The 22,230-nt window shown below is 41.1% G+C and overlaps 1 protein-coding gene across 1 annotated transcript; it reads left to right on the top strand.

Moving 5' to 3' along the window:
* The first annotated feature begins 4,646 nt into the window (after positions 1-4,646).
* Positions 4,647-20,527, top strand: smad9 (SMAD family member 9). Its single transcript, XM_088321066.1, has 9 exons — positions 4,647-4,770; positions 5,469-5,544; positions 8,698-8,938; positions 10,883-11,098; positions 12,677-12,946; positions 15,798-15,905; positions 15,963-16,184; positions 18,198-18,454; positions 20,154-20,527. Exons 3-9 carry the CDS (start codon positions 8,743-8,745, stop codon positions 20,295-20,297), a joined length of 1,413 nt encoding a protein of 470 aa, XP_088177192.1. The 5' UTR covers positions 4,647-4,770; positions 5,469-5,544; positions 8,698-8,742; the 3' UTR covers positions 20,298-20,527.
* The last annotated feature ends 1,703 nt before the right edge of the window (positions 20,528-22,230 follow it).

Below are 22,230 nucleotides of genomic sequence, written 5' to 3'. Positions count from 1 at the left end.
CAAGCGTTACAGTAGTTTTTTAAAAGTATTTTTTTTGTATTTCCGTCGTGGGGTTTCATTTGAAGTTCAGTAGTTTTCAGTAGTATTACTCTAGTTTTATTTTTGTACTTTTTCTGCAGTAGTTTTGGGGTAGTTTTTCCATAGTAGTAAATTCTTGGTATTTCTATAGTATTTGTTTTGTATTATGATATTACATTTGTTTGTTTGATGTCTAGTAGTATTTTTGTAGGATTACAGGTGTTTTTGTACTATTTCTGTTGTGTTTTGTAGTTTTTCCATAGTAGAATTGTTGATGTACATCTGTAGTACTTCTGTAATTTTTGTATTGTATTATGGTAGTAGATTTTATTTTGTAGCAAGTCTGTAGTATTGTTGTAGTATTACAGTACTTTAATGATTTTGGTGTTTTTGTAAAAATACTCTATTATTATTATTATTATTATTATTATTATTATTATTATCATCATCATTATTATTATTATTAATATTAATATTAATATTATTATTATTATTGTACTATTTCTGTTGTATTTTGTAGTATTTCCATAGTAGAATTGTTGATGTAATTCTGTAGTATTTCTGTAGTATTTGTATTGTATTATGATAGTAAAATTTTATTCTTGCAAGTCTGTAGTATTTTGTAGTATTACAGTACTTTAATCATTTCAGTGTTTTTGTAAAAATACATTATTATCATTTTTTTCGTATTTTTGCACTATTTCTGTTGTATTTTGTAGAATTTCGAAAGTATAATCGTTGATGTACCTCTGTAGTATTTCTGTAGTAAAGTGTTAGTGTAGTATTATTTTTGTAGTATTTTTGTTATATTTCCAAAGTAGAATTTTTGTAGTATCGCTCTAGTTGTATTTTTGCAGTATTTCTGTTGTAATACTTCTGTAGCAGTATTTCTGTAGTGATATTTTTCTGGTGCTGTATTGTATTATAGTGTTATGAAATGGTATTTTTATAGTTTTTCTGTAGATGTATTTTTGATGAGTTTCCAAAGCAGTATTTTAGTAATATTTTTACATTTTTTTAAGTAGTCAACATTGTATTATTTTTGTCATATTTCTTTCGTATTTTTGTAAGATTACCGTAGTTGTGTTTTTGTAGTAATTCTGGGGTAATATCGATGTAGTATTTTGTATTATGGTACTTTTGAAGTATTTCTATACCATTTATATTTATGTCAAAGTTCTTGTTGTGGAAAATAGACTTGCATTTGTAGAATAGAGTTGCATACATTTAGAAATGTAGAAAGACTTGCTTACAGTAGTGAGGGAATGTTGACATCATTTCGAGAAGGTCCTTGGCAAGACAGTTGAGTTTCCCTAAAAGGGCATGAGACCTGCAAGGTCCCTCTGAGCAAACTGAGGCGAACAACATGTCCTAATAAGGGTACGACAACATCTTCCTTGTTGAGACGTCAGATGGGTATTTGTGTATTGTATTCTTTTGGCTTTATTGTTGTACTGTTCTCAGCTCAGGGATGCTGCTGGAAATGTGAATTTCCCTTAGGGGATGAATAAAGTATCTATCTATCTATCTATCTATCTATCTCCGCCGCCTCTTGGGTTGTACTCAAATTGAAGCTATAAAAGCATTGTTATGTCTGGAGTTCTCTGCGTTCTTTGGGATGACGAAATAAAGAGCTCCCCCTCATGACAAGGCCTCGGTGTACTTGATTAAATCACGTAAGACAGGGGTGTCAAACTCATTTGAACTCGGGGGCCACATGATAGAACAAACATTCTCTCAGGGGCCGGACTAGTAGACTGAGGAGCAAGAAAAAAAGAGAAAAAGAAATAAGAGAGAGAGCAAGTGTGTGTGTGTGAGAGAGAGAGAGAGAGAGAAAAGAGAGAGAGAGAGAAAAGAGAGAGAGAGAGAGAGAGAGAGAGAGAGAGAGAGAAAAGAGAAATCGAAAGAGAGAAGGGGAATGAAAGAGAGAAAAAGACAAAGAGGAACAAAGAAAGAGAAGAAGAGAGCGAGAGAGAGAGAGGGGGGGAGAACGTGAGAAACAAAAAAGAGAAAAACAAAGAGAGAAGGGGAATGAAAGAGAGAAAAAGACAAAGAGGAACAAAGAAAGAGAAAAAAAGAGAGAGAGAGAGAGAGAGAGAAATCGAAAGAGAGAAGGGGAATGAAAGAGAGAAAAAGACAAAGAGGAACAAAGAAAGAGAAGAAGAGAGCGAGAGAGAGAGGGGGGAGAGAACGTGAGAAACAAAAAAGAGAAAAACAAAGAGAGAAGGGGAATGAAAGAGAGAAAAAGACAAAGAGGAACAAAGAAAGAGAAAAAAAAAGAGAGAGAGAGAGAGAGAGAAAGAGAGATGCAAATTGAGAAAATGGAGAAAGAGAGAGAAAAAAAAGATACAAATTGATAAAGAGAGAGAGAGAGAAAGATACAAATTGAGAAAAACAAAGAGAGAGAGAGATACCAATTGAGAAAAAAAGAGAGAGAGAGATACAAATTGAGAAAAAGAGAGAGCAAGAGGGAGATACAAATTAAGAAAAAGAGAGGGATACTAATTGAGGAAGAGAAAGAGAGAGATAAAGAGAGAAAAAGAGAAAGAAAGAAAAAGAGAAAGAGGGAGAGAAATACAACATCAGTACAGCGTCTTTGCAAGAGGCACTTGGCTTTGGCAACATCAAGTTGACATATTTCAACCTTCGGCTTGTTTTTCTCTTGCACTTTTCTGAGTGTTGTCTCGCGGGCCGGATTCAATCCCTTAGCGGGCCTGATCTGGCCCGCGGGCCGCCTGTTTGACACCTGTGACGTAAGAAGACTTAACAGATATCGAACCTGCATTTTCCCCTACATTCTTAGCACGCTGGAGATACAGCATAGTATGTTTACACACGAATTAGGAAGTGGAAGCGGATTTTCTTCTTCGGGAGGATGCTAGGTGAGCTCTCACAGCGCCACACGCCAGTAGTGGCGGAAAGAAGCACTGCAGTACTCCTGTACTCGGATAAAGGTGTATACAAAACAAAATCTAACTTACAGCAATGTCCGGATATTTTTCGACATCCCAAAAAAATGTTCGTGACTACCGTTTTACGTAAGTGGAATGGTCGTAAGTAGGGGAGCGTCTGTACTATGATGTCGTCTACTACCACTGACCAAGACGATCCGGAATAACAAAAAAAAACATTATTTTTTTTTTATTTTACAAAATAATTGTTTCCCTATACGAAAACATTTTCATGGTTATAAAATTATTTTAAAAAACTTGTAAAATATGGGGACACATACGTTGCGGGTACGAATCATGTATTGTGAGCAGAGCAGGTCCAAGGCATAAGGGAGTTAAGCGGCTGCTTAGGGGCCTGCAACCACTAGGGGGCCCTCAAGAGTCGTTCACTTTTTGGGGGCCAACATTGACACTTTGTGTGGCCACTCAAAATTACTTCTACAGAAATACAACAAAAATACTGTACAATAACTACAAAACAAAATATAAACAGGGAGCTCATATATTATTTTGCTTTCGTTCTGAAAATAAAAAAATACTAAAATTACTACTGAAATACTACCACAGAAAGACTATGTTACAAAATACTTCTACGGAATGATTTGCTCAAAAAATACTAAAGAAATATGACAAAAATACTTCTATGAAAAGACTACAAAAAGTCTACAAAATACAACTAAAATACTGCTTTAGAAATTCATCAATCATACTTCTATTGAAATATTAAAAAAATATAAATACATAATTCGATGAAATAAAATAATACTCGAGAAAAGTTACTACAAAATACTACTACTACAAGAGGTTTACAACAGAAATACTGCAAATACACCTATAGTGATACTACATAAATTCTCCAATATCATAAAAATACTACAAAAATAAAACTACAGAAACACTGTACTACAGAAATACTACAGATATACAACAAACATTCTTATATGGAAATACTACAAAATACAACAAAGATAGTACAAAAATACAAAAAGAAAATACCACAGTAACACTACAAAAATACTATAATCCAAAAACTACTGTAATAACACAAATATACTACGATAATACTACAGATATACAACAAAAAGTCTACTTTCGGAATACAACAAAAATACTACAGAAATACTAAAAGAATACTACTATGGAAATACTACATAAAAAATTATTCAGAAACACTAAAAAAATAGTACAAAAATAAAACTATAGGAACACTGCACTAGAGAAATACTACAGGTATACAACAAACATTCTTATATGCAAATACTGTACAACAAAATACAACAAAGATAGCACAAAAGAATACTACAGTAACACAACAAAAATACTATAATCATAAAACTACTGTAATAACACCAAAATACTACGAACAAAAGTACAACAGAAATACTAAAAAAATACCACTATGGAAATACTACATAAAATAACTTCAGAAATAGTACAAAATCAGTACAAAAATAAAACTACAGTAACACTACAAAAAAACTACAGAACTTCGAGTATAATATACATATATAATCCACAAGAAGAATATATCACATGAGTCATGAGTCATAGGGTGCCCCAGATCTAGTTCCGCCTAGGGCCCTCATGAAGCCTTGGACCGGTCCTGATTGTGAGAGCACTTTTACCCTCTTTTACTTTGAAAAACCCTTACCGGATGTCCACTCTCTTCTCCATCAACTTCGGGCAGACGCGCACCTTCTTTGCGGGTTCTCTCGCGACTCACCGCGTGGATTCCTTACTACTACTATTACTACTACTGTACTCGTAGTATTACTCCTACTACGATACAACTAACTTACAGGTAAGTCATATATAATACTACACCGTATGTATGTTTTTTTTAAATACAATACTTATCCCGAGTTGTCGATTTTATATTCTAACAGGGCTTGGAAAGACTTTTATATTTTACTTTATTTTTTTCACGTTTTAACACAGAAAATGATTTCCACGCTTATAGTAACATTCTCGAAACAACTTTATGAATGACAAGTGCGTTGACTTCACTTGTTTACTTTCTTGCGGGGGAGTGGGCGTGAGGAAAAGAGAGGGGGGGGGGGGGGGGGGGTTGTTCCTGGTGATAAAGCATTAGGTAATTGGACTATCAGAGCTGACAGACTGTGCGACGCCGGACTCCATAAAGCAGTCGCGCGTGCGTGAGTGTCTGTTTACAAGTTTGCACGCACGCACAAATGTGTTTTTTGGGGGGCGGTTTGAAGAAGAAGTCATTATGGGACACGAGGATGAGGGTGACCTGCTCACTTCCGGTGCCATGGCGCATCATTGTAAGCAGATGATTGCTGGAAGAGATGGAAAATAAACAGAGTAACACACTCCCAAAACACACACACCCCTCCTCCTCCTGTCCTGTGATGTCTTCTGGCCAGACAGTTGGGCTCCTCGGTGTCTTCACGAGAGAAAGAGAGACGCCATGAGAGGACCTGCCTCCTCCTCTTCCTCCCTCCATTCTAAAAAAAAAAACTTCTTCCTCCTCATCAGCAGCCAGCATCTCCTCACCCTTGACGGAATCGCTCGGGGAATCCGGAGTTTTTCATCACTGCCGCTTGTCAAAAGGGTGAGTCTTCATAGAATATTATGCTCTATAACACAGGTGTCAAACAGAAGGCCCGCGGGCCAAGTCAGGCCCGCTAAGGGATTGCATCCGGCCTGCGAGACAACACTTAGAGAAGCGCAAGAGAAAAACGAGCTGCATGTTGAAATAGGTCCACTTGATGTTGCCAAAGCCAGGTGCCTCGAACAAAGACACTGTACTTATATTCATTTCTCTTTCTCTCTCTCTCTCTCGTTCTCTTTTCCACCCTTTTTCTCCCACTCTCTGTCTCTGTCTCTTTCACTCTCTGTGTCTCTTTTTCTCTTCCTTTGTTGCTCGTTGTCTCTTTCTCTCTGTGTGTCTTTCAACCTCTTTTGCTCCAACTTCCTTTTTTCCTTTTCTCTCTTTTCTCTTTCTCTCTCCCTACCCTTTGTGCTTTCTTTTCTCTTTTCCCTCCTTCTGTCTTTCGATTTCTCTTTGGATTTCTTTCTTCCTCTCCCTTTTTCCCCCTCTCTCACGACTTCTCTTTTCATCTCTTTTGTTTCTCACGCTCTCTCCCTCTCTCTTTCTTTGTCCCACCCTCTCTCTTCTTTTCCCTCCCTCTTTCTCTAATTTCTTTATCTCTCTTTTTCTTTCTCTTTAATCTACGAGTCCGGCCCCCGACAGAATGTTTGTTCTATCGTGTGGCCCCCGAGTTCAAATGAGTTTGACGCCCCTGCTCTATAACATCAATTGCACAAGGGGCCAAAATTCAAAACACACTTAAGGTCAGGGGCCAACCGGGATAAACATTTATTGAACACACTTAAACTGAATGTTTTTGGAACATAAATATGAATCAAAACAGACAAGGATATTCAATTTAAACCTTAAATCACTTATACCAGGGGTGTCAAACTCATTTTAACTCGGGGGCCACATGATAGAACAAACATTCTGTCGGGGGCCGGACTTGTAGATTAAAGAGAAAGAAAAAGAGAGATTAAAAAAATAAGAGAAAGAGGGAGGGAAAAGGAGAGAGGGCAGGACAAAGAAAAAAAAGGAGAGAGCGTGAGAAACAAAAGTCGTGAGAGAGGGGGAAAAGAAAGGGAGAGGAAGAAAGAAATAGAAAGACAGAAGGAGAGAAAAGAGAAAAGAAAGCGCAAAGGGTATGAAGAGAGAAAGAGAAAAGAGAGAAGAGGAAAAAGGAAGTTGGAGCAAAAGAGGTTGAAAGACACAGAGAGAGAAAGAGACCAAGAGGAACAAAGGAAGAGAAAAAGAGGGACACAGAGAGTAAAAGAGACAGAGACAGAGTGGGAGAAAAGGGGTGGATAAGAAGAGAGAGAGAGAGAGAGAGAGAGAGAGAGAGAGAGAGAGAGAGAGAGAGAGAGAGAGAGAGAGAGAGAGAGAGAGAAAAGGAGAGAGGGTGGGACAAAGAAAGAAAAAGAGAGGGAGGGAGAGAGAGTGAGAAACAAAAGATAAAAAGTCATGGGGGGGAAGAAAGGGAGACGAAGAAAAAAAATCCAAATAGAAAGACAGAAGGAGAGAAAAGAGAAAAAAAAGCATGAAGGGTAGGAAGAGAGAAAGAGAAAAGAGAGAAAAGGAAAAAAGGAAGTTAGAGCAAAAGAGGTTAAAAGACACACAGAGAGAAAGAGACAAAGAGCAACAAAGGAAGAGAAAAAGAGACACAGAGAGTGAAAGAGACAAAGACAGAGTGGGAGAAAAGGGGTGGAAAAGAGAGAAAGAGAGAGAGAGAGAGAGGGAGAGAGAGAGAGAGGGAGAGAGATAGAGAGAGAGAGAGAAATAAATACAAGTACAGTGTCTTTGTTCGAGGCACCTGGCTTTGGCAACATCAAGTGGACATATTTCAACCTGCAGCTTGTTTTTCTCTTGCGCTTCTCTGAGTGTTGTCTCACGGGCCGGATTCAATCCCCTAGCGGGCCTGATCCGGCCCGCGGGCCGCCTGTTTGACACCTGTGACTTATACAGTATTTATTATTTTGCTGTAAATAAAAAATATCTTTTTAAATTATACAACTTAGAGCTTAACTTAACATTAAAATAACATTCAAATTCCTTTGCTCCTATGTCAATGTATATATTAAAAAAAACGTAAATATCCCAAAAGATTTTGCTGTCCTTAATATATCTTTAAGATATTTTATTTTTATTTTAGCAGCGCTCATCTAATCCAGCATTACAGAGACCACGTCTGAAGCTCATCTCCACTGCCCCCTATCACAGTGTAGGTGCAACTGCACTAAGAGCCGGCCGGTTTTTCAAAAGCGGGAATATGTTTTGTACGGCACTTTCAGCCTAGAAGTTAGATTTTAAATCCAAGCCCTACCTGATATGGATTTCAGGCCTAAAACGTTAATCATTACGTCCGGGTTGGGCCAATCTTCTCTTTCGCCTTTTGTGACTATCCACCCGTCATTGTATCTTGTCTCTGTTTATACAGTTTTGTTTAACTTGGATTTTGTTACAAAAGACAGGCTTTACGTGTCGTAAGTTCACGTGGTGCGGGGCCCTTCGCTGTCCCCCCCAGTGTACAATCCACGACACATCACTGATAATATAGAAACTTATACGTATATGCTCACGGATTCCTTAACCACCTGGGTCATCAAGGCACGACTTCCTGTGGTGTGTCTTGGGCAGGTAGAGCCTGGCGACACCCATCTCTCTCCAGACTCTGTGTTTCCATGGATACCAGTAGCAGGAAAATTCTCCTGATATGACTCAGATACAGCAACTTCATCAAATGGTTGCCGTTTTTGATGGTGTAAAACACCTTTCTGCTCATTAGAGATGAGATCCTAACTCACTGGGGCACAACTTTTTTCTTTTTTTTTTTCTCTACTTACAATACAAAAGCAAGAAAAAGCTCAGTTCTGCTCCGAAATTTTAAGTAGGCCTGTTTTGTTCTCAATCACATTGTACAATACGCATCAAAGACGGGTTTCATATTTTTGTTGAAGAACAAACTTTATAGCGAGAATTACCGAGTGGGAAGGGGACACGAAGAGCATGCTGAAATTCACACATTTGCACTGGGTTGCCAGGTAGAACTCAGGAAGAGCATACTGTACTGTATCTTTGACTGTATCCTGAAACGCCTTTGTAACTTGAGGCAATATTTGTCATTATAGAAATATCTGTGATTTGTAATCTTTATCTTCTCCTCTCGCTCAACAGATGCAGAAGACCTAGCCGGCCTGGATCCACAAGCAAAAAGTGACCATGAACTCCTCCACGTCCATCACGTCGCTCTTCTCCTTCACCAGCCCGGCGGTGAAGCGTCTTCTGGGTTGGAAGCAGGGAGACGAGGAGGAGAAGTGGGCCGAGAAGGCCGTGGACTCTCTGGTCAAGAAGCTCAAGAAGAAGAAAGGAGCCATGGAGGAACTGGAGCGGGCCCTCAGTTGCCCCGGGCAACCCAGTGAGTGGCCATTTTCAAAATAATATACAGTAACTAGAGAAAGCAATGGTCCCCTAAGAACTTTATGTCCATCCATCCATCCATTATCTCCACCGCTTATCCTCAGTAGGGCCGCGGGGGTGCTGGAGCCCATCCCAGCTATCTTCGGGCATTTCCACATAGTAGGCTTCGAACTTAAATCTCAAGAACTGAAAATAATATATGAGACACAATCATAAAGTGGAAACAATTTTTTCAACATTATATTTACAAGGAAAAAAAAATAAAAGTAGGTGTTGCAAAAATATTGACCCCCTGTTCTCTCAGCTCTGCCAATTGACTCCAGAAGTTCTCAGATGACTTTTGAATGATCCAATGTTGACCTAAATGACTAAAAACGACAAACAAAGTATACCTGTGTGTCATTAAATCTCTCGGAGCACTACGAAAGCAATGATATCAAAACGGAGAGGGCCGTCTATCTCAATTTTCCACTCGCTTAAGGATAAAACTAATCAGAGGAGCAACCAAGAGATTCAATATTACATCTTCATGTTCAGACCATCAGCACTGTCCCAATTGTGTTAAAGAGGGATCACATCTCATTTTATTGTGATTTTTTCCCCTTTTTTACTCATCAGCACCGTCCCAGTTGTTTAAGAGGGATCACATCTCATTTTATCGTGATTTTTTTCCCTTTTTTGCTTATAACAATGGGTCCTAAGAAAGTTTATTCTTTGGGTAGAAACTCGTTATAGTATGTGGTTATTTTAAAGCAATTTTAGGGGTTCGCTTATTTGTGATGCATGCTTATAATGCGAGTATACACTGTAGTTGTTTTGGTTTTCCTTTTGTTTTTGAAAAAAATGGGTGTTGTGATTATGCGGCGGACCCAAACGCAGGAAGCAGGAAAAGGGTAGGTGCTAGAAAACAAATAACATTGGAGAACAACAAAAAATCTGTCCGAAGCAGAAAAACAAACCTCATAAAACTAGGATGGACTGGAAAGAGGTGATAGTGGAACACAAAGAAAATCACCCGACACTGGTTGCTGTCCAAAATGTCCTTATGGAGGGTGAGGTTATTTAGGGACAGTTGTGAGATGATTGGACACTCTTGTCCCAATTACACCGATTAGGCGCCCTCTGGTGGACGGAGGCTCGCTATGTCATAACAAGGTCCACTATCTCTGCTTTGAACTGCACAATCCTCTCGTTTGATAAATTTGAAAAGTGGATTTATTTCCTTGATGTGTCCTTTGGGTGACATGGTGAGTCCTCAAGTGAGACCAGTTGAAAACCGCTGCCTTCGATCATTCTAAGAATAAGCTTTTGACAACAAATTTTCGCAGTATTAAAATTAATCTATGTATAAAATGTTGTAAATTGACTAGAGGTAAGATCTTGGGCCTAAAGCTTCGGGTTTATTTCAGGCTCAGCTATCAAATGAAGTTAATCCGTTGGGTTTTGGCGGGTTCGGGTTTAAATACCCGCGACTCAGGTTGGGTCGGGCTGTATTTTTTTTTAAATTTGGGTAGTTATTGATAAAACTAAGCAATATGTTTTTTCAAAATATATGCTAATGAGTTCATTCAGATATTTCTTCTCCATTTTGTACTTAGGGTGTTGTTGTACCTCAAGCATGTGATGCTATTACCATGTATCTGTCCTGGAGGTAAGATTGGGCGTCAAAAATCCAGCCTGACTCGACCCGAGTCTGATACTAACCAATAAACTTGATTTAAGAGACCAAGACCAAAGCCGAATTTTCATATTTTATTTGTGAGGACTTCCCTCTCGCCTACTTTCATCATTCAATTATCCACCCATCATTGTTCTTTGTTTTTTTTTTGTGGAGAGTTGGCGCGATGGAGTCTGCCCCCCTCAGCCCGGCCCGAACCCGAACGTAATGACCCGAACCGAATTTCGGGCTTAAGATCTGACCTGTGGTCCGTCCCCTCACCAGGCAAGTGCGTGACCATTCCCCGCTCGCTGGACGGGAGGCTGCAGGTTTCTCACCGCAAGGGCTTACCGCACGTCATCTACTGCCGAGTTTGGCGCTGGCCGGACCTTCAATCTCACCATGAGCTGAAGGCGCTGGACTGCTGCGAGTTTCCTTTCGGCTCCAAGCAAAAAGACATCTGCGTCAATCCTTACCACTATCGACGTGTGGAAACTCCGGGTAAGACTCCTAAATAATCCGTCATTAGCTTGATTTAAGTCTGCTAACTACATCGATATCAGGGATCACCAACTTTTTTGCGTAAGCCTAAAGCTAAATTTTTGCAGCTTAGGCTAAAGGTGTACAAGTGAGATATGGATTTCTGAAGTAATAACTCATCATGTAATTACTATGTAATTACTATGTTATTACCAGGTTGTAAGTACTACAAGAAGATGCTGCTGAGTTATTTGCATATCTAATCATTTGGGAAGAATTGATCATGGACGGTATTTATTCCTTTATAACGCTCACCCGAAATGTTTGTAGTATTTCTATAGTAGTTATGGATGAACACAATACTAACTAATACTAAAGTTAGCAATATATTTATTTAATGTCCTTCAAAGTTTGATTGATCATCAAATAAACCTAAAAAGAATAGCTTAAAATGCCTATTTGGTGTTTCCATGAAGCCCAACAGGAGACATGTTTTTGGGCCGGATGGAAAGTGTTACATTTGGCGTGAGATGCTGCACGTCACCCTTAAAACACTGTCCCAATTGTCAAACATGGTGGTGGTAGCATCATGTTATGGGGTTGCTTTTTCTCAGCAGGGACTGAGAAGATTGTTAGAGTTGGTGGGAAGATGAATGGAGCCAAATGCAGAGTGATTCTGGCAGAAAATTTCCGTGTTTTTATCTCTAACATTCATTTCTGGTACCATGACGAAATATAAGGCGGAAATGAGATAAAATCCAATGCCTTTTTAGTAGTTTGGATACGGCGCTCTCACCGCCGGGATCCAGGTTTGATTCCCAATGTATCCAATGTTTTGCTACTGCAGTTAGCAATATTTGATCAATCATCGTACGGCCTCCCGTATCACGCGCACCCAAAGTGTGAATATTACAGTTAAAAATTATATTTCCTAGAAAATCACAATAAGATTTTTATCTACTTTAAATACTTTTTTTAGCCCGATACCAAATCTTTAAAGGTTTGAGGTGTCCATAAAAAGTATAATATTTTCTCCATTAAGTACTGCATGTGTCAACAGTGTCAAACTGAGTTCAAAGAGCCCTTATCCTTTTATTCAGTCCCACTCTGCTTTTATCCTACTTTCAGCAGAGCTGTTCAGTATTCACAACAAATTCAGAAGCGGTCCTTGCCTTTTCTGATAGTGTAGCTTGAAAACGCTCCACGTTTCGATTAAACAGTTTCCCAGTTCAAAGCTAGCTTCTAGCTGCCGGCTAGAAGAAGTTCTGGCAAGATCGCGATTTACTCCGTGGGGATAATGGGAATCTCAATCGTCAATTCACGCACGTTACTAATTAGATGACAAGGCATTTGGGAGTCATAGTTACTGCTGCCATTTACCTGCGCTTCATTGACTTTCTTCACTTTGACATTCAGGGCACTTGGCAGAAATCGTGTCATCACCCACCAGCTGCGAAGTGCCTGCCGACATAATTTGTTACTTTTCTGTACTAGACATTACCCCGTTGTTTTTTTTTCCCTAAATGCAAGAAACGGACGAGAATTTGTCTATTTTTACGGATGTGGTCCGGAATTTACGGTATCTCTTGTAACCGGCAGTGCTGCCGCCAGTCCTGGTGCCGCGCCACAGCGAGTTCAACCCGCAGCACAGCCTCCTGGCCAAGTTCCGCAACGCTTCGCTGCACAACGAGCCGCTGATGCCGCAAAATGCGACTTACCCGGAATCCTTCCCGCCGTTGCCGGGATCCTCGTCCACGTTTTCGTCTTCCTCGCCCGGATCCTCGTGCCACGGCCGTTCGCCCGCCTCGCAGGGATACCCCGACTCTCCAGGGGGCTCCGTCGAGCCGGGGAGCCCCTACCACATTGCAGGTACTGGGATGCAACGTTGATCAGTTCCGAGGTGAGGATCGCGAAGTGAAATTTCCTTATGGCGGGGCATAGAAACCCCAGTTAATGCGGAGGTAGGCAAACTACAGCCCACGGGCCACACGCGGCCCGACTGGCTTTTTAATCCGGCCCGCCAAACCGAGATAGTGACTGGTTAGCATGTAGCTGTAAGCATACCTTGTTAGCAGATAACCGTTAGCATGTACCCATTAGCATAACTCGTTAGCATGCAGCCATTAGTATAAGTCATTAGCATGTATCCTATAGCATGATTTGTGAACATGTAAATGAAATGAAATGATCTGCATTTCTATAGCGCTTTTCAAGTCAATGACTTCCCAAAGCGCTTTACAATGTGCTCCACATTTCCCAATAGCGGCCTTGCAGCCATGTAAGGCGCTAACCTGCTTATTGGGGGCATTAGGGGTTCAGTGTCTTACCCAAGGACACTTCGATATGTAACACGGACGAGCCGGGATTCGAACTGGGATCCCTTGATCCCAAGACAAGCGCTCTACCTTCTGAGCTAGTGCCCCCCACATAGCAGTTAGCCTAACACGTTAGCATGTAGCTTTTAGCATGTTGCTGTTAGCATGCAGCTAGTAGCATGTAGTTGTTAGCAAGTAGCCGTTAGCATAACTATTTAGCATTCAGCATGTAGCTGTCAGCATGATTGGTTAACATGTAACTGTTAGCATAACATGTTAGCATGTACTCATTAGCATATATCGTTAGCCTGTAGCTGATAGCATAACTTACCATGTTGCCGTCAGCATAAGTCGATAGCATGCATCTGTTAGTATGACTCATGAACATGTAGCCGTTAGCATGTACCTATTAGCATGTAGCTGTTAACATGTAGCTATTAGCATGTAGCTGTTAGCATGTAGCCGTTAGCATAACTCTTTAGAATTTAGCAGTTAGCATGTAGCTGTCAGCATGATTGGTTAACATGTAGCTGTTAGCATAAAATGTTAGCATGTACCCATTAGCATATGTCGTTAGCCTGTAGCTGATAGCATAATTTACCATGTAGCCGTCAGCATAACTCGATAGCATGCATCTCTTAGTATGACTCATGAACATGTAGCCGTTAGCATGTAGCTATCAGCATGTAGCTTTTAACATGTAGCTATTAGCATGTAGGTGTTAGTATGTAGTTAGCAAGTAGCCGTTAGCATAACTCTTTAGCATTTAGCAGTTAGCATGTAGCTGTCAGCATGATTGGTTAACATGTAGCTGTTAGCATAACATGTTAGCATGTACCCATTAGCATATGTCGTTAGCCTGTAGCTGATAGCATAATTTACCATGTAGCCGTCAGCATAACTCGATAGCATGCATCTCTTAGTATGACTCATGAACATGTAGCCGTTAGCATGTAGCTATCAGCATGTAGCTTTTAACATCTAGCTATTAGCATGTAGCTGTTAGTACGTAGTTAGCAAGTAGCCGTTAGCATAACTCTTTAGCATTTAGCAGTTAGCATGTAGCTGTCAGCATGATTGGTTAACATGTAGCTGTTAGCATAACATGCTAGCATGTATCCATTAGCATATGTCGTTAGCCTGTGGCTGATAGCATAACTTACCATGTAGCCGTCAGCATAACTCGATAGCAGGCATCTGTTATTATGACTCATGAACATGTAGCCGTTAGCATGTAGCTATTAGCATGTAGCTGTTAACATGTAGCCATTAGCATGTAACTGTTAGCATGTAGCCGTTAGCATAACTCTTTAGAATTTAGCAGTTAGCATGTAGCTGTCAGCATGATTGGTTAACATGTAGCTGTTAGCATAACATGTTAGCATGTACCCATTAGCATATGTCGTTAGCCTGTAGCTGATAGCATAATTTACCATGTAGCCGTCAGCATAACTCGATAGCATGCATCTCTTAGTATGACTCATGAACATGTAGCCGTTAGCATGTAGCTATCAGCATGTAGCTTTTTACATGTAGCTATTAGCATGTAGCTGTTAGTATGTAGTTAGTAAGTAGTTGTTAGCATAACTCTTTAGCATTTAGCAGTTAGCATGTAGCTGTCAGCATGATTGGTTAACTTGTAGCTGTTAGCATAACATGTTAGCATGTACCCATTATCATATGTCGTTAGCCTGTAGCTGATAGCATAATTTACCATGTAGCCGTCAGCATAACTCGATAGCATGCATCTCTTAGTATGACTCATGAACATGTAGCCGTTAGCATGTAGCTATCAGCATGTAGCTTTTAACATGTAGCTATTAGCATGTAGCTGTTAGTATGTAGTTAGTAAGTAGTTGTTAGCATAACTCTTTAGCATTTAGCAGTTAGCATGTAGCTGTCAGCATGATTGGTTAACTTGTAGCTGTTAGCATAACATGTCAGCATGTATCCATTAGCATATGCCGTTAGCCTGTAGCTGATAGCATAATTTACCATGTAGCCGTCAGCATAACTCGATAGCATCTCTTAGTATGACTCATGAACATGTAGCTGTTAGCATGTAGCTGTCAGCATGATTGGTTAACATGTAGCTGTTAGCATAACACGTTAGCATGTACCCATTAGCATATGTCGTTAGCCTGTAGCTGATAGCATAACTTACCATGTAGCCGTCAGCATGTAGCTATTAGCATGTAAAGAGAAAGGCATTGAGCCAATACCATATTGGCATTTTTACGATGTTGTGACGAAAACCAATTGCACACCAGTATCTTATGTGACGTTGACCAATCGCAGCCAGGCATCTCAGAGACGTAAATTGTCAGAAGCACGAGAAATCATTTGCGCTTCAAACTATTAGTTCAGGTTTTAAGGATTTTTTATGTGTGTGTCGTCTCCATTAGAGACTCCGCCCCCACCGTACAGCATGATGGAGTCCAACATCCAGGAGGACGTGAAGCCGGGCAACAACCCGCAAACCACCAAGCTCACCTTCTCCGCGCCACACAGAGGTGAGTTCAAGGTCAGGCATGCGAGTTTCCCGGTTAACAACCCTTGATCCCTCGCAGATCTGCGTCCCGTCTGCTACGAGGAACCCGAGTACTGGTGCTCCATCGCCTACTACGAGTTGAACAACCGGGTGGGCGAAACCTTCCACGCGTCCTCGCGTAGCGTGCTGGTGGACGGCTTCACCGATCCGTCCAACAACAAGAACCGATTCTGCCTGGGGCTGCTCTCCAACGTCAACCGGAACTCGACCATCGAGCACACTCGGCGACACATCGGAAAAGGTCGGTGGTTTAGGGTTGGAGGGTTGGGTCCGGGCAGTGTAGAAGTAAGATTGAGCTTAAAACATTCAGCCCGACCTTACCTGAGTCGCGGGTATTTAAACCCGAACCCGCCGAATCGGACGAAATCATTTGATTTGATAACCGAGCCGGAAATAAACCCGGAGCTTTACAATGTGAGGAAAGGAAACCGCAATTGGTAGGAAACAGCCACAGGAAGGAGTTTGGAGCCTTTTGAGACTCCTTGTGATTGTTGCGTCACAAATAAATATGAGTTTACCTGACTTCGACCGTCTGTTTCGGCTGAACTACGCAGGGTTTCCTCGGGACGAGACCCTCAAATCAAGTGTGCACTGCGAGTGCAGCGCCTTCGCAGCCAGAATCTCTCTGTATTCGGCTCCATTCATCTTCCCACCAACTCCAACAATCTTCTCAGTCCCTGCTGAGGAAAATCAACCCCATAACATGATGCTACCATCACCATGTTTGACAATGGGGACAGGGTTTTCAGGGTGATGTGCAGCATTACTTTCACGCCAGACGTAACGCTTTGCATCTGGCCCAAAAACTTGTTCCACAAACTTGGCGTTGAAGGGCACATCTCGGCGAAAGTGAAACTGAATATAATGGCACCGAAAAGAAAATCAAATTCTGCAGATTGTAAGATGCAAATAAAGAAAGATTTGGCCAAAAAGCAGAAAGTTTGTAAAGCTGGTAAGCCATTAGCAAGAAGCAGAAATTACATTTGACGTGAGGGAGGTGGAAAAAGGAAGCCGCACATCTTTTACCTCATGCTTCTTCATTTTCCTCATGTTGAGGGGATGGTGTCATAATAGTCTGTAGATTGCAATAGTCTGTGGTCTGTGCAGCTCTTTGAGACTCTTTGTGATTAATGGCGTCACAAATACTCATGACTTGACTTACAGTTTTTGAGTTTTCCCTTGCCCTCATGTAGGTTTTAGATCAGGGGATGGTGTCATAATAGTCTGGAGTTTGCAATAGTTTGTGGTCTGTGCAGCCCTTTGAGACTGTGATTAATGGCGTCACAAATACTCATGACTTGACTTACAGTTTTTGAGTTTTCCCTTGCCCTCATGTAGGTTTTAGATCAGGGGATGGTGTCATAATAGTCTGGAGTTTGCAATAGTCTGTGGTCTGTGCAGCTCTTTGAGACTCTTTGTGATGAATGGCGTCACAAATACTCAAGACTTGACTTACAGTTTTTGAGTTTTCCCTTGCCCTCATGTAGGTTTTACATCTGGGGATTGTCACGGGGAGACCGGACCAGAACGGAGGCAGGAGGCAGGAAGGGAGAACTCATGTGCGTTGACGATCAAAACTGTTATTTAGCAAAATAAAAGTCGTCCAAAACTCTGGGACAAAACAGAACAAAAACAGGCGTTTACTCAAAACGTGAAAACACAGGTTTCCCCCGAATCAAACAAAACAGGACAGAGCAAAACAGAACGGGAAATGCAGACAGAAAATGCAAATCACAAAATGCAATGAGCCAGCACCCGCAAAACCCACCCTTAAGTAGCAGACGCGCAAATTACGCGATCTGCTTCAGCTGGTGCCCAGGGGGCGGGGCCAGCCGGTCGCCGAGGCGACCATGCTGGACACGACAGGGATGGTATCATAGTAGTCTGGAGTTTGCAATAGTCTGTGGTCTGTGCAGCCCTTTGAGACTCTTTGTGATTAATGGCGTCACAAATACTCATGACTTGACTTACAGTTTTTGAGTTTTACCTTGCCCTCATGTAGGTTTTACATCAGGGGATGGTATCATAGTAGTCTGGAGTTTGCAATAGTCTGTGGTCTGTGCAGCCCTTTGAGACTCTTTGTGATTAATGGTGTCACAAATACTCATGACTTGACTTACAGTTTTTGAGTTTTCCCTTGCCCTCATGTAGGTTTTAGATCAGGGGATGGTGTCATAACAGTCTGTGGTCTGTGCAGCCCTTTGAAACTCCTTGTGATTGACTTTTGGGCCATAAATCTACGTCCCTCTTCCAGGCTTGCACCTGTACTACGTGGGCGGTGAGGTGTACGCCGAGTGCCTGAGCGACAGCAGCGTTTTCGTGCAGAGCCGCAACTGCAACTTCCAACACGGCTTCCACGCCACAACCGTCTGCAAGATCCCGAGCGGCTGCAGCCTGAAGATCTTCAACAACCAGCTCTTCGCCCAGTTGCTGGCCCAGTCCGTCAACCACGGTTTCGAGGTGGTCTACGAGCTCACCAAGATGTGCACGATCCGAATGAGCTTTGTCAAGGTGAGGCCAACTCCCAAATATGGTGACTTGTAAAAGTACTATTTGAAATATGAATATTTGTCCATTCTTCCTGTTGGGAATTAAATATCAAAATGTATCGTTTATCAAAATGTTCGAATTAGAACTCCATCAAATACGGATGAATTAGTCGAATTAGTGCCGTTGGAGTCTCTGGCAAGCCTTCTCTCTCCAGTCCTCTAGCTTCTCCTCTCGGCCCACGTCTTTCCGTAAGATGGTGTGCCGGTTCCTCCCATGGGCGTGCCAATGAAGCCCAGCGTGAGCTCCACCGATGTCTGGAAAACTCAAAACAGCACCGAGCGTTTCTCAAAACAATGCCTGCCGTCCTCCGTCATCAGGGCCTTTCTGCGTCGTCGGATGTGCTGATTATCTTATCAGTCCCGTTCCCGCCATTCCTGTGAACAATAATTCCTACCTGGGTGCCCTGAACTTTCACCGCTCATTGAATAAAGGCACAGTCAGTAAATAACTACAGCATTAAACTCAATAAATGTAACTTGTATTCGATTGTATAAAATCCTTTATAGTCAAATGTATAAAATCCTTCATTCCTTACAAAACAGCTCGTGTTCCCTAAGGTTATTGTTTGTGCTCAGCATTTTCCAGGTCTATAGGATTGAGGTCTAGACTTTGGCTTGGCCATTCTAACACCTCTAAGGTGTTGGTTTTAAACCATTCCATTGTAGATAATGCTTTATGTTTAGAGCCGTGTTCCCGTTGGAAGGTTAATCTGCGCCCCATTCTCAGGTCTCTTGCGGACTCCCAAAAGATTTTCAGCCAGAATCACTCTGTATTTGGCTACATCCATCTTCTTACTACCTCTAACGGTCTTCTCAGTCCCTGCTGAGGAAAATGCAACCCCATAACATGATGCTACCACCACCATGTTTGACAATGAGGAGTGTTTTCAGGGTGATGTGCAGCATTACTCCCACGCCAGACGTAAGGCTTTCCATCCTGCCCAAAAACTTGTTACACATGTCTTCTATTGGGCTTCTGAAACACCAAATGAGCATTTTTATGCTATACTTTTAGAAAGGGCTTACCTCTTGCCACTCCTTCACAAAGGGTTTGTTTATGCAGAGTACAACTAATAGTTGTCTTATGCAAAGAATGTCTCACCTCAGCTGTGTAGAACTGCATCATCCAATGTGATCAAGGGCACTCTTGGTTGCTTTTGTGATTAGTTTTCTCCTTGTTTGGGCTGAAAGTCTAAAGGCAGGGACTGGTAGGTTGGCGGTAGTTTCACGCTCTGTCTTTTTTGATAAAATTGCTAGCACAGTACTCTATGAGGTGTGTAAATGTTCCGAAATATTTTTAAATCTCATTGTATCTTTTCCACAACTTTATATGGGTCCTGTCTGGTGTGTTCTATGGTCTTTTTTCGTGCCGTTTGTTCTCCAGTGTCTCCATTATAAGAACCCTGAGCCCATCACAGAACAGGTGCATTTGAACTGAGACTTAATGACACACAGGTCATTTAGGTTGACGTGGGCTTTTTCAGAAGTCCCTGGAAACAGTTGACTGAGATGAGAAAACTGGGGGCCAATATATTCGCTCCCTATTCTCGCTGTTAATATCATAAAAAATGTTGAGATCGTTTAGTTCCACTTCACAATTTTGTCTCACACATTATTAATAATTTCGCTAAGCATTGTTATTGTTCTTTATCTTGTTTTAGGGATGGGGGGCAGAATATCATCGACAGGATGTGACCAGCACCCCCTGCTGGATCGAAGTGCATCTTCACGGACCTTTGCAATGGTTGGATAAAGTCCTCACCCAAATGGGGTCCCCTCACAATCCCATCTCCTCTGTGTCATAGTAAACAAGCAGTGGGGAATTCGGACCCCCAAAAGCTTCCAAATGTGTTCCTTGTTTACCATGTGACAATTTTATTTTATTTTTTTAAAGTTTTGTGTTAATATTTTTTGCGCGGCACGATGAGACCAAGCAGCTCTTTCCTAGCGTTGATGTGTATTTGAATGTTATTTGAATTTACTTCCTAATATTTGTGTTTGTACATACTATATTAAACATTCTCCCCAAGTCTAACTGCTATGCAATGTTATGTATTCAGTCGACCCCGGGATATGGCATAAATCTGTGAAATTGCCGTATAGCGGGGGAAAGAAACCTATGCTAATTGGCTCCGAACCCCTGGTACCTGAAATACAATTGTTAAAATAACCGAATACTGTATCATATTACGTATGTTTAAAATACATGTATAGGATTAAATAACATAATAATTATTATGTAAAGGAAAAATGAAAATGTATTTGCCTGTGGTATGACTTGAGCTGGTTGAGTGGTGTAGCAGGTGAATGCAGTGGGGGATCATTAATGAAACTGACTTTAAAACATTACCTTGCGAGGATTTTAATGCACATAGAAGCTTTCTTCCGTGTTCTCCTTCTTACAGCTTGATCATTGCCAGCTTCGGTTCCATGGTTATCAATATTTTACTTCTTCTTTTAGTATCACTGCCAAGCCAGGGGCCCATAACAAATAGAGTATTAAGACAAAGTCAAGTCATTTTTATTTGTATAGCCCTTAATCACAAGGAGTCTCAAAGGGCTTCACAGGTTATTACACAGACTATTTTTTCAGACTATTATTACACCATCCCCTGATCTGGAACCAACATGAGGGCAAGGAAAAACTCAAAAAAAAAAACAACATGAGGGAAATGAAGAAACCTTGAGAAGGGACCACACATATGGCATCCTCCTTTCAGGATTACCAGACAGCAAAGGATGTTGCAATCACAGATAATACAGAATCTTCATGAAGCACACAAGATTCTGAATTGAATGAAAGGAAAGACATCGTGGGGGGTAGTTCAGCCAATAGTATATCTGCATTTTCATGATGCTGTGATGCAAACCAATAGCGGACCCGCATTTTGTATATCGTCGACCAATAGTAGACCCGCATCTTAGAAATGTAATTTGTCATACGAAAGGGCACAGTTTTAATCTTGTATTTTTTTGGACACAAGAACTAATTTGTTGTTGATGTTGTATAGTGGGGAATATGCTGTAAAGAGGGGCAAAAAAACATCTTACTTCAATGTAAAAGCTCCATGAGCCAATCAGGAGCCAGTTCCCTTCAAGACACTTTTTTTTCTCGTTTTTATTGGAATGAAGGCGCATGTGATTGGTTAATATTCATGGTCTCTGTATCTAGAAGAGTACAATAGAGAGAACAAAAAGAGGGTTAAAATAAATCAAAACAGGAAAAGGAGCCACATTTGGACTCATTTGAATCATTAACACTTATTTTAATTTCAAGGGTTCTGCATAGTTTCAGGGCGGCACGACGGCGGGGTGGTTTGCACGTCGCCCAACGGCCCAGAGTTCAATTCCAGCTACTGCAGCCTCCCAGTGCGGAGTTTGCATGTTCTCCCCGTGCCAGTGTGGTATTCCTCCCACTTTCCAAAAAGCATGCATGACACGTTAATTGTGTGAGTGAGTCGTCTGTCTCTGTGTTCCCCTGCCCACTGCCTGAAGATAGCTGGGATGGGCTCCAGCACCCCCGAGACGCTACTGAGGATAAGCAGCACAGAAAATGGATGGGTCGCTGGATGTGTCATTTCAGTCTAAATTGGTTTCAAGTTGAATTGTGAGTTTTTCCATTTGAATAATTTGCAATTTTAAGGGGGATTCTGTGTTTCTTAGTATAAAAAGTTAAAAGTTTACTGTATAAAGATAAAGGCCTCTTATAATATCGTAGAATAATACTTTTTTGTTACC

Source organism: Urocampus carinirostris, chromosome 17 (genome assembly GCF_059441175.1).
Source record: "Urocampus carinirostris isolate Australia breed hairy pipefish chromosome 17, RoL_Ucar_1.0, whole genome shotgun sequence".
Classification (NCBI taxonomy): domain Eukaryota; kingdom Metazoa; phylum Chordata; class Actinopteri; order Syngnathiformes; family Syngnathidae; genus Urocampus; species Urocampus carinirostris.
Note: the sequence above shows the minus strand (reverse complement) of the source record. Positions and strands in the feature narration are given on the sequence as shown.